Here is a 15,940-nt window from a genome sequence, read left to right as displayed (position 1 = left end):
CTATCTTTATGGAGCTCTAGAAATGTAGGTATCTGGACCAACAAAATTATATGGATAGGCTGCTTCTGTTACTTCAAGCTCTATTAATAAAACCACCAGCTGTTTAACTCTGCTAACTTTCATGGAACGGTTTGCATTCTCTGAATATCACAGAAGGTCATTTGTTTTCAAAAAACTCAGTTGGCAGAAGCTGCTAGGACTAACTGCCTGAATCAACAGATGATTGCAAGTAGTGAAAAGTACTGTTTGGATATTAGACAAAGTTTATTCTGATATCCAGTTAACACACAGAACAGATGTTTAAGCAGGCAAAAATTCTTTTTTGTACCCAAAAACCACCCAAAACAGGGCAAATCTGCTTTACTGGGAAAAAAGTGTTGAACAGAATTATCCAGTTTAGAGGTGTAGGGGAAGGCTGTTTAAGGTTCTCTTCTTGGCCTCAACCTGCATCAGGGGAAGGTTTTTGACTGGATATTAGGAAAAATTTATTTACTGAAAGAGTGGTCAGGCATTGGAAAAGGCTGCCCAGAGAGGTGGTGAAGTCACCATCCCTGGAGGTATCAAAAAACGTGTAGAGTGGCACTTCAGGGCATGGTTTTGCAGGCATGGTGGTGCTGAGTTGGTGGTTGGACTTGATGATTCTAGAGATCTTTTCCAACCTTAATAATTCTACGATTCTATGATTTTAGTAACACAAGTACTTATTTCTCTGTAAGCACTAATATCAAAGTTCCTGATGCAACTGGTATCATAACTGTAAAAACTGTATTTCCTATTCTTAGCCACACAAATACATGTATTCAGGTATTTCATACAGCAATTCCAGACAAAGAAATATAGTCCCGAAAAAGCAACTCTTTTTATTTTGAGGATAAGATTTTTGTTTAAGAGTTCTTCCCATTTTTCAAAAATGTGATTTTCGTGGACCAGAATGACCCCAAATAGAAAAACCTTCAATTCTCAAAGAAATAGTTTCATACATCTATATAAAAGATTCTCACAAGAAGCAAAACATTATTGAATGCATCAATGTAATTCAATATTTAACCATTATTCTTATGCTGGTCTGTACACTCTAATAAAGGAAAGTATCTTTAAAAGTCTCTCAAAGACTTATTTGAAAAATTACTATATATGGATTTTTACAATTTTTAACTAACATTACTAAATTAAAATTTAAAAAGCAGATCTTGTAGTAAAACTTGTTAAGTTCTAATGGTTTGGAATATTCCTAAACAGGTGTTTAAGCTACCATCAAAAATGCTTCTAATTAGCTTACATTTTATCTGTCTTATCATTCCTTGATTCTCAGAACATATTCATACTAGTAATAATTCAGGCCTTAAAGACTCACATCTCTGTCACTGACTTAGTGGAGTGTAATTTGCAATTTCTAAGTCTTTAGAAAAAACACAGAGTCACTGAAATGCTGAAAAATGCAAAGCTTGTATTCAACACCTAAAGGGATAGTAGAGCTCCACATGGTAACTACTGGACAGCATTATTCCATGTGCAAGCAGTACTCCACTTAACACTTACTTCTTGTGATAAAAGGTCTTTACTTATCTAAGAAACTAATATAATTCACAGAATTAAATGCTCTGACAAACTCTGTTAAGGAAACTTAAGCACATATGCATACCGCTTTGGGGGACTGGGTCTAGCATGATGAAATTGACTAACCAAAACTGTTCTAAAAAATGTAGGTGAGGAACTCATATACTTTATGAACTTTGTGTGGGGCCAAAAGGAGCGTTCATGAGAGGATCTTGTACTGAAAATTATTACTAAGCACAGGTATCTAAGATAAAACGTTACGTACCTACATGAAAATAAGAATTTGCTAAAATAGAAAAGTACCTGAGAGAACGGTTGTGATGAAAGTTAAAAAGAACAACTGACAACAGATAAATAAAAGCATTAAAATGCCAAACTAGAAACCTTGAGAATCAAATTGTTTTACTGACACGTAACTTCCAGTGTAAAGCATTAACACTCCCTTCAGGATCTAGTATGTTTGCATGATGCATGGTTTACATTTTTGGTGCACATGTAACACTTAAATACATTATTGTATTTTAAAAATTCGTTTATGCAGAATTCATTACTCCAGATTTATTTCACATCAAACAAATCAGAACAGGTAATTTTCTGTAATTTTAACCCATTATTTGTGAATACATCAAAGCTGAATATGACCCATGTGTTCAGACTCACATTTATTTTCTAAAGAGCTATAAAAATAAAAACCAGTGCAGTTCTGCATTTCAGAAGTACTTTCAAAAGTCATATATATAATTTCTACAAGTCTATTAGCTCCCCAGATGGACTGACTGCATCTTAAATTTGACAGTATCTGTTGTTCACTCACATCATTACACTGAGCTTCGGAAGCAAAAGCAAAAGCACTTGTTTTCTCTAAGAATGCAAGAGATGTAATAACAGATAGGAGGACAGAGATGAGCTGCTTGCACAATTCAAGGCCCAGTTTTTGAGCTTGGACAGAAACAACAGGAGAAAAATTCCTGAAACTTCCAGAAGGAAGGAGTAAAGGGTATCTGGAGATTCTTGGCAGGTTAACAGCTCCCTGACTGATCACAGAAAGACATGTTATGGTAGCCATGTTGATAAGACAGGAGAAGTATTTCTAGACTGAAAACTACTCCAACTTAACAGGCATTAGCCAAAAAACCTAGAAGAGCCACATGTTTCACTTGAGGATGCTGAATTTGGCTGGTCTAACCTTAAATACAAAGATGGACCTTGGAATATAAGACCTTGGAAGGATTGAAGAAGCAGTCCAAAAGCAAGCACAGGAAGAACACTTGTTCAAGAAAACTTTTAAGTCTGAAGGGAAGAGTATTTAGCTGTAACATGAATTTTCCATATTTTCTGGAACACTCAAATACAGAAATGTGCCAGAAAGAAAAAAAAAAGCCCAACAAAAAAACCCAGAACCACATTCTCTGTAAGAATAAGAAGTTACACACAAGAAAACTCATACAGTACAAAGTAGCTTGTTAAGCAAAACAACTAATGCAATAGGCATTCATCCAAACAAGGCTGTTCTGAACACAAAGGAGCTTTTTTAAAAACAAAACAAACAAACAAAATATCAAATCAATGGTAAAAGCCTTCTCCAGTTCAAGGAAAGGCAAAGAACTTGGTATTAGTTTAGTGCCATGTATGTTGCTGCCATAGAACTCATGCTCAGAGCAGAAACAACCAGACAGGATGAGATTACAGTTTAATTAACTGATGTTATTTTAGGACCATAGAGAATTTTGAAATACATGTATTCAGTTTCCCAGCTGTGAAGACCGCAGTCTTCCTGAAGCATCACATTAGATTACTATCATAATCTATTTCACACACTTTCACAAATTTTAACATTAAAATTGTTACCTTTTCTTTGAGAAAAAGGCCTTCATTTTTAATATGACACTGGTTTACCTAAATACACAATCTTACATTCAGACTTCCTTTGGCTTTATTTTAATGAAGAGCTCTAAGGTGTTTATAATACAGCACAGGTTTCAAACGTATTACTAAAAACATCTCTGTAACCACACATATAGAAAGACTGTCTCAGGCCCAAAAGCTTCCTTGCTTAAAGGAAAACCAAATTCTTCCAAAAACTGTCTGTTACCACAGACACAGCAGGTTGTGCTGAGCAGGAAAGGAATCCCAAGGAATTTCGTATGCCCTCACACACTTCACCCCTTTTCCTATTTTTCATCACCAAATTAAAACTTTCCACAATTATTCAAAAGCTGAAAACAAAGATTATCCACTAGAAATTATACACAACCTCTAGACAGAAGTCTTAAAGATTCATCTAGCTCCCTGAAGTGAAAAGTTATATTTTCATAATAATGTAAATGTATACAGAAAAACCAGTCCGTTGCAAACCTGCCATGTATGTTTTCCTACGCTCCTCCCAAACACTACTAGAGACAGGACTCTATCATAACTGTAGTTTTCAACATTTTTGCTTCAGCAAACAATTTGTAACAGATTGGTTATTTTCTCTGCCTATCCATAATATATATGGTTACTGATATGGACCTGTTATTAATGGAATGCCAGGTTCTCAACCTTGGCTTTGTTTGGCAAATTGCGTCAGATTATGTTGTTTTCTAGTGACTGAAAACTGTAGGGAATGTAAACTGTAGGTGGTACCCAAGCTTTCACTGCCATTTTACAATTAATTTAAAAGGTAACTTACACTTCGAGTTTTTCCAAGTTCTCTTGGGCATTGTGTTTTTCTCTCTCATATGCTTTTTCTACCTCTTTGAACTCTTTCTTGATCATTTCTAAATCCAAAAGAGCTTCTGCTTGGCTGGCTTTCTCCACTTGCAAAGCTCCTTCAAGGTCTCGAATTCTTAACTACCAAGTGAAAAGAAAGCAATTAAAGTAAATTAGGAAAAACTATCACGATCTTTAATGCTGTTCTATGTTCTGTTCTGCTTTACAGGTAACTATATTAATTCTATATGGAAGTATATGCACAGAAAGCACTGAACACATGTGAAAGTGTATTAATAAATACAGACAGATATGCTAATGAAAAGCACCTTTTATTCTCCTTTTATTTGGTGGTGTCTGGATTTTTCCTTTTTCAGTTATTACTGAACTTTTCCAGGGAAATTCTATTTTTTAAGTAGACTCATGTAAATGTGGGATTAACAGTAAAGGCTACACTGCCACTCAGCACAAAGCACACTTGAAGCTCGTTCATGTATATGAACAAGGAAGAAAACCTTACCAGTCATTCACCCATAAAAGGTAAGTCTCTGACTTTGAGGAATGTTACTCTCCCAGTTCCTTTGTATGTAAGAGTAGAGAGAGGAAATTAAGGAAACTAGATCCTTCCTTTCTACTAGTTTAATCACCACTTAAAAAAACCTTAAGTGCCTGTACATAGAGAAGACCATAAGAAAACAACTGCCTTAAGAATGGCAGTACTTATCTTTGTTACTCAGAAAGTAAGAAAAAAAGATACCAAAAACTCTTTTTTATTTGCTTAGTTTTCAAAAAGTTGAGTGTGAAGGGCTTGTTAGTTAGTATGGATTACCAAGCAATCATCATTTAGCTTTTTCCCACTTGCTTTTTAAAATAAACCATAGTTGCCTTACCGGGTCAAACCCCATGTGATACAGCTTAATAATAAAAAGATTTAATATTCAAGTATATACACTATGGTTTTTTCATATAATCAATCTTTACTAGTAACTGCAGATGTAACAACTTTGTTAGAAGCTGAAGTGTACTCTGTATTTGGAACTGCAGTTCAAGGATGCATTAAGCTCTCACTCCTAGAGAAGTTGGATGTACGCACTGTATCTCCAGGTAGCTCTAAGTGCCTATTCAAAAGATACAGGGCAGGATATTTAAACAGTAGTATAGTCTTTGACTATTGTGAAACACTTCCTTTCCCCTCTCTGTTTAAATTCTAGTGGGAATTCTCGAATTTACGAATGTGACATTCTATTTCATTATTTGTTCTAATAACTTCAATTCTCCCTGAAGAGCAGATATTTTTCTATTCTCCTTTTAAGTACTAGCTATTGTAATTTTGACACTTGTTGCAAAAAAATATTCAGTGTTTTCACTCAAGTATGTAAGTGGTCTTAATATTTTTGGAAGATTGTATCTTTACAACTTCATAAACCGTTTTACTGTAAACTTCTGCAAAATGTTTAACAAAAAGTTTACCTGGATGATCTCTGAATTGAATTTGGATTCCAAATGTGCTGCTCTCTCTGCTTCAATGTTTTCTTCCAGTTTCTTTATTCTTACTGTAGCTGCCTAGAAGTACATTTTGAAGAAATTTAAGTCCAGAGAGATGGTAAACATGGCACAAAGACTATTCTGTTCATTCTGTATATTAGGTCTCCGTACACCAACCTGATATATCTGAACTACTTGTACTTTGGAACCGTGAGAACTCATACCAAGAAATACATATGAAAATATTTTTTACATATCTAGAATATCACATTATTATTTTCTATTTAGTTAAAGAAATTTATGTAGGAAGAAGGGGATGATGGGGGAAGGGGATATAAGCAGGCCCTTTAGAGAGGAGCCTAGGGGTGGCATGTCAAGGTTGGGGGTGAAACTGACAGCCCAGCTCAAGTGTATCTACACCAATGCATGCAGCATGGGCAACAAACAGAAGGAGCTGGAAGCCACTGTACAACAGGATAGCTATGGCTTACGTCGCCATCGCAGAAGCATGGTGGGATGACTCTCATGACTGGAGTCATGCAGAATGGGGAAAAAAATAGGAGGAACTAGAGGTCTGTGTGTGGTCACAGGGCCATGATCTGATTGCAATCAGAGAGACATGGTGGGGCAGCTCACATGACTAGAATGCTGTCATGGATGGCTACAGGCTTTTCAGGAAAGACAGACCAGCAAGGCAACATGGGGGAGTTGCTCTTTATGTGAGGGAGCAACTGAAATGCATCGAGTTCTGCCTTGGAGTAGAGAGAGAACAAGTTGAGAGCTTGCGGGTAAAAATTAAGGGGCAGGCAAATATGGGCGACACTGTTGTGAGTGTTTGCTACAGGCCACCTGATCAAGAAGAGGAAGTCGATAAAGCCTTCTACAGACAGCTGGAAGTAGCCTCTCAATCACAGGCCCTGGTTCTCATGGGGGACTTCAACCACCCTGATACTTGCTGGAAAAGCAACACGGTGAGGCACACACAATCCAGGTGGTTCCTACAGAGCTCGAGGACAACTTTTTGATGCAGGTGATGGAGGAGCCAACGAGGCGAGATGTGCTGCTTGACCTTATCCTAACGAACAAGGAAGGGGTGGTTGAGGATGTGAGAGCTGGGGGTAGCCTTGGCTGCAATGACCATGAGATGGTGGGATTTCAGGACACTGCGTGGTAGAAGCCGGGCGACAAGTAGAATTACAGCCTTGGACTTCAAGAGGGCTGACTTTGGCCTCTTCAGAGACCTGCTTGGAGGAATCCCACAGGCTAGGGCTCTAGAAGGCAGGGGGGTCCAAGAGAGCTGGTCAGTATTCAAGGACCACTTCCTCCGAGCTCAAGATCAGTGCATCCCTAGGAGGGAGAAGTCAAACAGAGGAGCCAGGAGACCCACAGGGATGAGCAAAGAGCTTCTAGAGAAACTCAAATGGAGGAAGGTGGTTCACATCATTTGGAAAAAGGGACTGGCCACTTGGGCGGAATATAGCAACGTTGTCAGGGTACACAAGATGTGACGAGGAAGGCCAAGGCCCCCTTGGAATTAAATCTCGCAATGCGTGTCAAAGATAACAAGAAGGGCTTCTTCAAATACGTCAGCAGTAAAAGGAAGACTGGGGATACAGTGAGCCCACTGATGAACAAGGAAGGGGCCCTGGTAATGCAGGATGCAGAAAAAGCAGAGTTACTGAATGCCTTCTTTCCTTCAGTCTTTACTGCTAAGACTGACCCTCAGGCATCCCAGCACCCAGAGGTGAGAGAGAAAACCTGGAGAAAGGAGGACTTCCCCTTGGTTGAGAAGGATTGGGTCAGAGGTCCCCTATGCAAACTGGATCCTAGCAAATCCATGGGCCCCGATGGGATGCACCCATGAATGCTGAAGAAGCTGGCAGATGTTCTTGCTGAGCCACTCTCCACCATCTTTGAAAGGTCATGGAGGACAGGAGAGGTGCCCGAGGACTGGAGGACAGCAAGTATCACTCCAATCTTCAAAAATGGCAAGAAGGAGGACCTGGGGAACTATAGGCCAGTCAGCCTCACCTCCATCCCCAGAAAGGTGATGGAGCAGTTCATCCTGGAGGTAATCTCCAGGCATGTAGAGGAAAAGAAGGTTATCAGAAATAGTCAACATGGATTCACCAAGTGAAGATTATGCTTGAACAACCAGATAGCTTTCTATGGTGGCGTAACTGGCTGGACTGACAAAGGGAGAGTAGTGCATGTTGTCTATCTTGACTTCAGTAAGGCATCCAACACTGTGTCCCATGGCATCCTCGTAGACAAGCTAAGGAAGTATGGGTTGGATGAGTGGAAAGTGAGGTGGATTGAGAACTGGCTGAAAAACAGAACTCAGAGGGTTGTGATCAACGGGGCAGAGTCTGGATGGAGGCCTGTCACTAGTAGGTGTTCCCCAGGGGTCTGTGCTCGGTCCAGTCCTGTTTAACATATTCATCAATGACCTGGATGAAGAGACAGGGTGTAACCTCAGCAAGTTCACTGATGATACCAAGCTGGGAAGAGTGGCTGATACACCAGAAGGCTGTCCTATCATCCAACATGACCCAGACAGGCTGGAGAGCTAGGTCGAGGGGAACTTCATGAAATTCTACAAGAGCAAGTGCGAGGTCCTGCACCTGGGGAGGAACAGCCCCCAGCACCAGTACAGGCTGGGTGCTGAACTACTGGAAAGCATCTCTGCTGAGAAGGACCTGGGAGTGCTGGTGGACAGCAAGCTGACCCTGAGCCAGCACCGTGCCCTTGTGGCCAAGAAGGCCAATGGTATCCTGGGATGCAATAAAAGGAATGTGGCCAGCAGGTTGAGAGAGGTTATCCTCCTGCTCTAGTCAGCCCTAATGAGATCACATTTGGAGTACTGTGTCCAGTTCTGGGCCCCCCAGCTTAAGAAGGACAGGGAACTGCTTGAGCAAGTCCAGCAGAGAGCTACCAAGATGATCAGGGGGCTGGAGCATCTCCCATATGAGGAAAGGCTGAGAGACATGGGTTTGTTTAGCCTGGAGAAGAGAAGACTGAGGGGGGACTTCATCAATACCTATAAATATCTAAAGGGTGGGTGTCAGGATCATGGGACTAGGGTCTTTTCATTAGTGCCCAACGACAGGACAAGGGGCAATGGGCACAGGTTGGAACATAGGAAGTTCCACCTGAATATGAGAAAAAACTTCTTTACTGTGAGGGTGACATAGCAGTGGAACAGGCTGCCCAGGGAGATTGTGGAGTCTCCTTCCCTGGAGACATTCAAAACCTGCCTGGACACGGTCCTGTGCCCCCTGCTCTAGGTGTACCTGCTCAAGCAGGGAGGTTGGACAAGATGATCTCCAGAGGTCCCTTTCAACCCCCACCATTCTGTGATTCTGTGAGTGCTGCAATGGATAGCTATAAGCTCTTCAGAAGGGATAGGCTAGGAAGGAGAGGCAGTGGGGTGTCTCTGTGTGTTAGGGTGTTTTGATTGTACAGAATTCAATGATTGTGACAATAAGGTCAAGTGCTTATGGGTAAGGATGAAGGGGAAGGCATGAAGGCAGATATCCTGCTGGGGGTCTGTTACAGACCACCCAACCAGGATTCAGAGGTAGATGAAGCATTCTGCAAGTGGCCGGCAGAAGTCTCCCAGTCGCTAGCTCTTGTTCTTGTGGAGGACTTCAACTTACTGGATGCCTGCTGGAAATACAACAAAGCAGAAAGGAAGCAGTCCAGGAGGTTCCTGGAGTGTGTAGAAGATAACTTCCTGACACAGCTGCTGCGTCAGCCTACCACAGGAGGTGCCTTGCTTGACCTGCTGTTTACAAACAGAGAAGAACTGGTGGGAGATGTGGTGGTCAGAAGCCGTCTTGGGCTTAGCAGCTATGAAATGATAGAGGTCTTGATTCTCAGCAAAGTGAGAAGAGAGGTCAGCAGAACCACTACCATGGACTTCTGGAGGGCAGACTTCGACCTGTTCAGGGCACTGATTGGGAGAGTCCCTTGGGAGGAAGTCCTGAGTGGCAAAGGAGTCCAGGAATGCTGGGCATTCTTCAAGAAGGAAGTCCTGAAAGCGCAGGAGCAGGCTGTCCCCATGTGCTCTAAGATGGACCAGCAGGGAAGACAACTGCCTTGGCTGAACAGGGAGCTTTTGCTGACACTCAGGAAAAAAAGGAGAGTCTACTGCTTTTCGAAGAAGGGGCAGGCAACTCAGGAAGAGTACAGGGATCTCACAAGGTCATGCAGAGAGAAAATCAGACAGGCAAAAGCCCCGCTAGAACTCAATCTGGCCACTGTTATAAGAGTTAACAAAAAGTCTTTTTACAAATACATTAACAACAGAAGGAGAACCAAGGAGAACCTCCATCCTCTATAGGACATGGAGGGGAACACTGCCAATGAGCACAAGGAGAAGGCTGAGGTACTAAATGCCTTCTTTGCATAAGTCTGTAACAGTCAGACCAGTTATCCTCAGGGTATTCAGCCTCCTGAGCTGGAAGGCAGGGACGGATCGCAGAATAAATCCCCCATAATCCAGGAGGAAGTGGTTTACAACCTGCTGAGCCACCTGGATACTCACAGGTATATGGGGCTGCATGGGATTCACCTGAGAGTACTGAGGAAGCTGGCAGAGGAGCTTGACAAGCCACTCTCCATCATTTATCGGTAGTCCTGGTTAACAGGGGAAGTAAGTCCCAGATGACTGGGCACTTGCCAATGTGACACCTGTCTACAAAATGGGCCAGAAGGAGGATCCAGGCAACTACAGGCCAGTGAGCCTGACCTCAGTACTGGGGAACATTATGGAGCAGTTCGTCTTGAGTGAGAGCTCCAGGCATGTGTGGGACCACGAGGGGATCAGACCTTCATGAAAGACAGGTCCTGCCTGACCAGCCTGATCTCCTTCTATGACCAGGTGACCCACCTAGTGGATGAGGGAAAGGCTGTTGATGTTATTCACCTGGAATAGCAAAGCCTTTGACACTGTCTCCCAGAGCACCCTCCAAGAGAAGCTGGTGGCTCATGACCTAAGACAGTTGTACTCTTCACTGGGTAAAAACCTGGCTGCATGGTCGAGCCCAGAGAGTTGTGGTGGACAGAGCTAAAAAAAGCTGTCAGCGGGTCACAAGCGGTGCTCCCCAGGGCTCAGTTTTGGGGCCAGTCTTGTCTAATATCTTTATCAACGATCTGGATGAAGGGATCGAGTGCACCCTCAGTAAGTTTGCAAACACCAAGCTGGTGGGAGTGTTGATCTGCTCGAGGGTAGGAAGGCTCTGCAGAGGGACCTGGACAGGCTGGATCGATGGGCTGAGGCCAACTGTATGAGGTTCAACAATGTCAAGTACCGGGTCCTGCACTTGGATCATAACAACCCCATGCAACGCTACAGGACTGGGGAAGAGCAGCTGGAAAGCTGCCTGGTGGAAAAGGACCTGGGGGTGCTGGTTGACAGCTGGCTGAACATGAGCCAGCAGTTTGCCCAGACGGCCAAGAAGACCAACAGCATCTTGGCTTGTATCAGGAACAGTGTGGCCAGCAGGAGTAAGGAAGTGATCGTGCCCTTGTACTCAACACTGGTGAGGCAGCACCTCGAATACTGTGTTCAGTTTTGGGCCCCTCACTACAAGAAGGACATTGAATTGCTGGAGCATGTCCAGAGAGGGCAACGAAGCTGGAGAAGGGTCTGGAGAACAAATCTGATGAGGAGCAGGTGAGGGAACTGGGGTTGTTTAGTCTAAAGGAGGCTGAGGGGAGACCTTATCACTATCTACAACTACCTGAAAGGAGGTTGTAGCAAGGTGGGTGTCAGCCTCTTCTCCCAAGTAACTAGTGATAGGACAAGAGAAAATGGCCTCAAGTTGAGTCAGAGGAGGTTTAGATTGGGTGTTAAGAAAAATTTCTTTACTGCAAGAGTGGTCAGGCATTGGAAAAGGCTGCCCAGAGCACTGGTGGTGTCACCATCCATAGAGGTGTTCAAAAAAACAAGTAGATGTGGCACTTTGGGACATGGTTTAGAAGGCCTGGTGGTGCTGGGTTGGTGGGTTGACTTGATGATTCTAGAGATCTTTTCCAACCTTAATGATTCTATTGCTGCATTATTTTTTTTTTTTACAATCAAGAAGACTGCAGCTGGAGTCAGAAATCAGAAAGACCAAATGAAATATTCTACCTATTCCTTTGCTATTTGCTTTTTCCCAAAGGTTGTCATCTGAGGCAATATAACCACACCCTGTATCTTCCAAAATACAATGCGGTTATCAATAGAGTATCAACAATTTCAGTGATGAGACACATGAAGCACACAGAAGATAGTGAATTCTTCAAAATTATGTTGGCTTTGGCACCTAATTTCCAATTAAGGTGCCCAGAACAGATTGCTTTGCAGCCCTGGACTAGTCAAGTTTCCGTACCACAAAAATCTGTAAACTCTGTTATGTTTCGAAGCACTAACCTGGTATTTTTTTACTGCTATGTTCCTTGGCTTGTAACTATTCTGACACATTTTTGTCTAGCAATTATCAGGTTGTTTATGATCTCTTAAAAAGTATCCTGACTACTTTAGTCAGTTACTACATCTCATTACACAGAAGAACACCTGTACATGCATGCATAGTTCAAGTAAAATGGGATTCTCTGAATTAACCTGTTGCATCTTTCTTACTCATTCTTACCTTTAGAAAAACACAAAAATGCAAATTACTATGTTAAGAACCTACTTGGAAATTTGGATTGCCTACAAAAAGTAGTCTATATTTTTACTAGACTTTTTTTTAAGTGATCCAAGCTGGAAAAAATTATTTCAAGTTACAATAAACACAAAACCAATCGCCAGATATGTATGTCCAGATAAAGGCCTGGACATGGAATTTGATGTGGAAAAACACTTTTACCAAAAGCAGTAACTAGAGACATGCTGTAATGGAAATTCACATGCAATTTTAACTACACTGTTTTCTCTCAATAAGTTTTCACTTTGACTGATAACTGAATTGAAAAGAAAAATTCATCCCAAAATGTCTCTTGGCTTCGAGTTAAATCAGGGACATGAAGAAAAAGAAATTAATATTTAAAAGTCATTTAACATAAGCACATTTAAGGTTATATAAATACAGTTGAAATTATTGATTTTGGAAAAGTAAAACAAAGTAACAAGAACGTGAGACTGCATCTGGATTCTGAACATTTAAAAGAAGAGAAAGAACATTAACAGACATTAAAATAAAAGCTTTTGGCAATAAATTTAAACTTTGTGTAATCACACACACAAAAGGAAAGACTTTTGAAAATTATGCCCATGGAAGGCCTAGTAATGAGAAAAGCAGCAACAGCACAGAGCTTACCAAACCTACTTCACAGTAAGGTCTGTCAAAGGCTTACACTTTGCTCCTTCCCAGGAGTTTTATCTGCATAAAGTACTTAATAAAAAGAATTCACAAATCCTGCACAAACACTCTCACTGTACTTCCATATTGCTAAAATTATTCTCAAAAATAGCTTGTTTTAGACTCTTAACAGTATTATTCCTTCCAAACATCAGCTCCTACTTCCCTTTGCCCTTAACGGAGAATTAGCAAACTACCTCCTGCTTTAGTTTGGAAGGACTCCTTAGCATCCTCCAACAGGTCAACATCTGTCAAGAGGATGCTTTTTCAGAAGAATACTGCCAGCATAGTAAAAGTAGTCAGTGAACCATAAATACAATTGAAGTGGATTTCATTTCTTTTTTAATAACATTTTAAAAGTCAGCCTGAAAATAATTCTACTTTGAGGAGAATAAAGAAAACAGTAAGGAAGGTACCTATCACAACATTTAGAGTGGGAAACATAATTTTTTTTAAATAAAATTGAGAAATAAAAACTTCACTGAGAATATCTCACTGCATACCCTCAAGAGCAAAAATGGTTTTCTGTCTTTGGCTGGTTTGTTCAAGTGTTCATTCTCATAGAAAACACTGAAATGGAAAAAGGGGGAAATAAACTTGATTCTGCAAGTAAAGTTTTTAGGCATAACTTACTAATTCACAAGGTCTGTATTGCATTTGTCTTCTAAGTGTTATTTTATTTCGTAAGCACCAGTCTAAAGTAGAACTATGCCTTCACTTTGCCTGTCTTCAGCTGAAACAAGAGATGCAAGACACTGTCAAAATGGTTAACATATCCTCTCAAATGGAGCCCCCTAGGACTGTTAAATTTCATCAGTCCCAAGAAGAAAAATAAAAAAAGAATAAATAACAGCTTGAGTGAGGGCATCTGCAAAAATGAAAAACTGGAGCAATTACATTCTCCCAGAGTGTATAGGTATTAGGTCCTGGTATAGTTATTTAAAAGTAGAGTCTATCTCCTTGAGCTGACATGATGGACACTAACTGCTGGGACAAAAGACATGATCCAAAGGAAACACAAACTCCCAGAAATATTGAAACTTGAGTTCTAAGAAAAATCCTAGGACAATGAAGAAATAGAGGCAGGAGCAAGCAGACACCTGTAAAAGGTGCCAGCATATCACTCTTTTGCTGTCTGAAGCAACAGCAATTCAATTTAAAAATAGACTTATTTGTGGATTGTTCATTTGACTGCATTGTCACAAGTCACTGAAGAATTAACTTGTAGAATTAGCATGCCTATAAAAAGAGAAGCACTGGGAAAACTAGTATTTCAGCTACAGATATTCCTGATGATCTCTGGAATGTGAGAAACGGGCTCCTAATTGCAAGCAGGACAATGTGTCTAGCCTACTGTAAAAGAGGAATGAACCCTAGGCACCGACCAAAGGAGAGCTAGATGTACCTGACAGGTATCCCTTAGGAAGTCTTCAAAGAGATTCATGGCAGTACACACAGGGAATCAAATTAGAAACTAAAAATCAAAATATCTGTTTGACAGATAAGTATCATCTTACAGATCACATCCCCATATAAATGCATGAGAAAACTGACTTGCTCAAAACTGAGGTTTCTTCACAAGGTTAGGAATCTCAATGTCCTATTCTTGCTTTTAAAGCTCATCTTCTTCTGGAGTTCAAGGCTTGAAAACATTGCCTCATACCAGTATTTTCTTACAATTCTGATTTTTAAAACCTTGTCTAAATTAGTTCACCAAACCTTCAGAAAACAAAGACCTATGGAGAGAAATAAAATTTATTTTCATTCAAGACAGGTCACTGTCAGGGACCTGACAGGGACTGCCACTAATTTCTTGCATTTCTAGAAGCCAAAGATGAAGAGTGAACTGTGTTCTCCTCAAAAGTCTCAGAAGATTACTCAGGTAAACCTTAATCTTAGTTTACCAGTATAAGCATCTGTCTCACCCAGAAGAGATTCAGATGCTTAAAAGAGCTTGCAGAAAAATTACATATGTAAATTGAGGAAGTTGTGTAGATGCTGTCTGTGTCTGGTGGAGCAACAAATATTCTTTTTCCTGGGTTCTATGATTTGACTGCTGAAGCTTATGGTTCTTGTGATGAGAATTACACAAATCTCTGATGTGATCATTGGAGAGATCATCTCTCTGATGGCTCATACATCCAGCAAATATAAACAAAATCTCATGCCAGCAAATCAGTGGGAAATCAGTGGGAAAACGAAAACTTCATGAGATATCTCTAATCAGCCATTAGCAGATAAGCCTTGCTAAGCAATACAGAGTTATTGAATATAAGGAAATTCAGGTTTGCTTAGAATGCTTTAAGGAAAAGAACCTTGGAATTGCTGTTTATATAAGTGCACATCAGCCACAGAAGTTGCACCTGGATTCCAAGCTGAGTCTGAAGTTTTACTTGGGAAGAACACAGCTGCAAAAAAAAAAAAAAAAAAAACACTCCACAGAAAATCTTGTGTATTTTGCTAGCAAAGGTTCAAACAGGCTCGACTGATACTTATATGCTCTTCCTTTCACAGTGAGAAGCTGCAGGCTCTACCAGTGAGAATAATCCATTATGCACTCTGTAAGGGAAAGAAAGAAGCGTAAGGGATGAGTCTAACCTGTAACACCATACTAACAATTCCAAAAAAAAAAAAAAAAGGGATGAGGAGAAGAGTTCCATGTTCCTGTCTGACAGAAAGACACTGGTACTGGAATGATGTTAGCCAGGCAAACCTCTTTGAATCAGATGAAGTGTAAGAATCAGTATCCTTACTGAACCATGTGTGTTTGAAAACTTTACACAATGCCTGTCTACAAAGACAAGGCTGTGTGAAAACAAGTTCTAGAGAAATGTTGCAGGCTGCAGACATACAGA

At 40.8% G+C, this 15,940-nt stretch overlaps 1 protein-coding gene across 1 annotated transcript in view; it reads right to left on the bottom strand.

Moving 5' to 3' along the window:
* The window catches only part of CCDC171 (coiled-coil domain containing 171), a 161,244-nt gene that overhangs the window by 121,076 nt on the left and 24,228 nt on the right, over nucleotides 1-15,940 (bottom strand). Inside the window, 2 exon segments of the mRNA XM_064439638.1 lie at nucleotides 4,229-4,389; nucleotides 5,719-5,811. Coding sequence (XP_064295708.1) covers nucleotides 4,229-4,389; nucleotides 5,719-5,811 — 254 coding nt within the window.

Source organism: Phalacrocorax carbo, chromosome Z, assembly GCF_963921805.1.
Source record: "Phalacrocorax carbo chromosome Z, bPhaCar2.1, whole genome shotgun sequence".
Lineage (NCBI taxonomy): Eukaryota > Metazoa > Chordata > Aves > Suliformes > Phalacrocoracidae > Phalacrocorax > Phalacrocorax carbo.
Note: the sequence above shows the minus strand (reverse complement) of the source record. Positions and strands in the feature narration are given on the sequence as shown.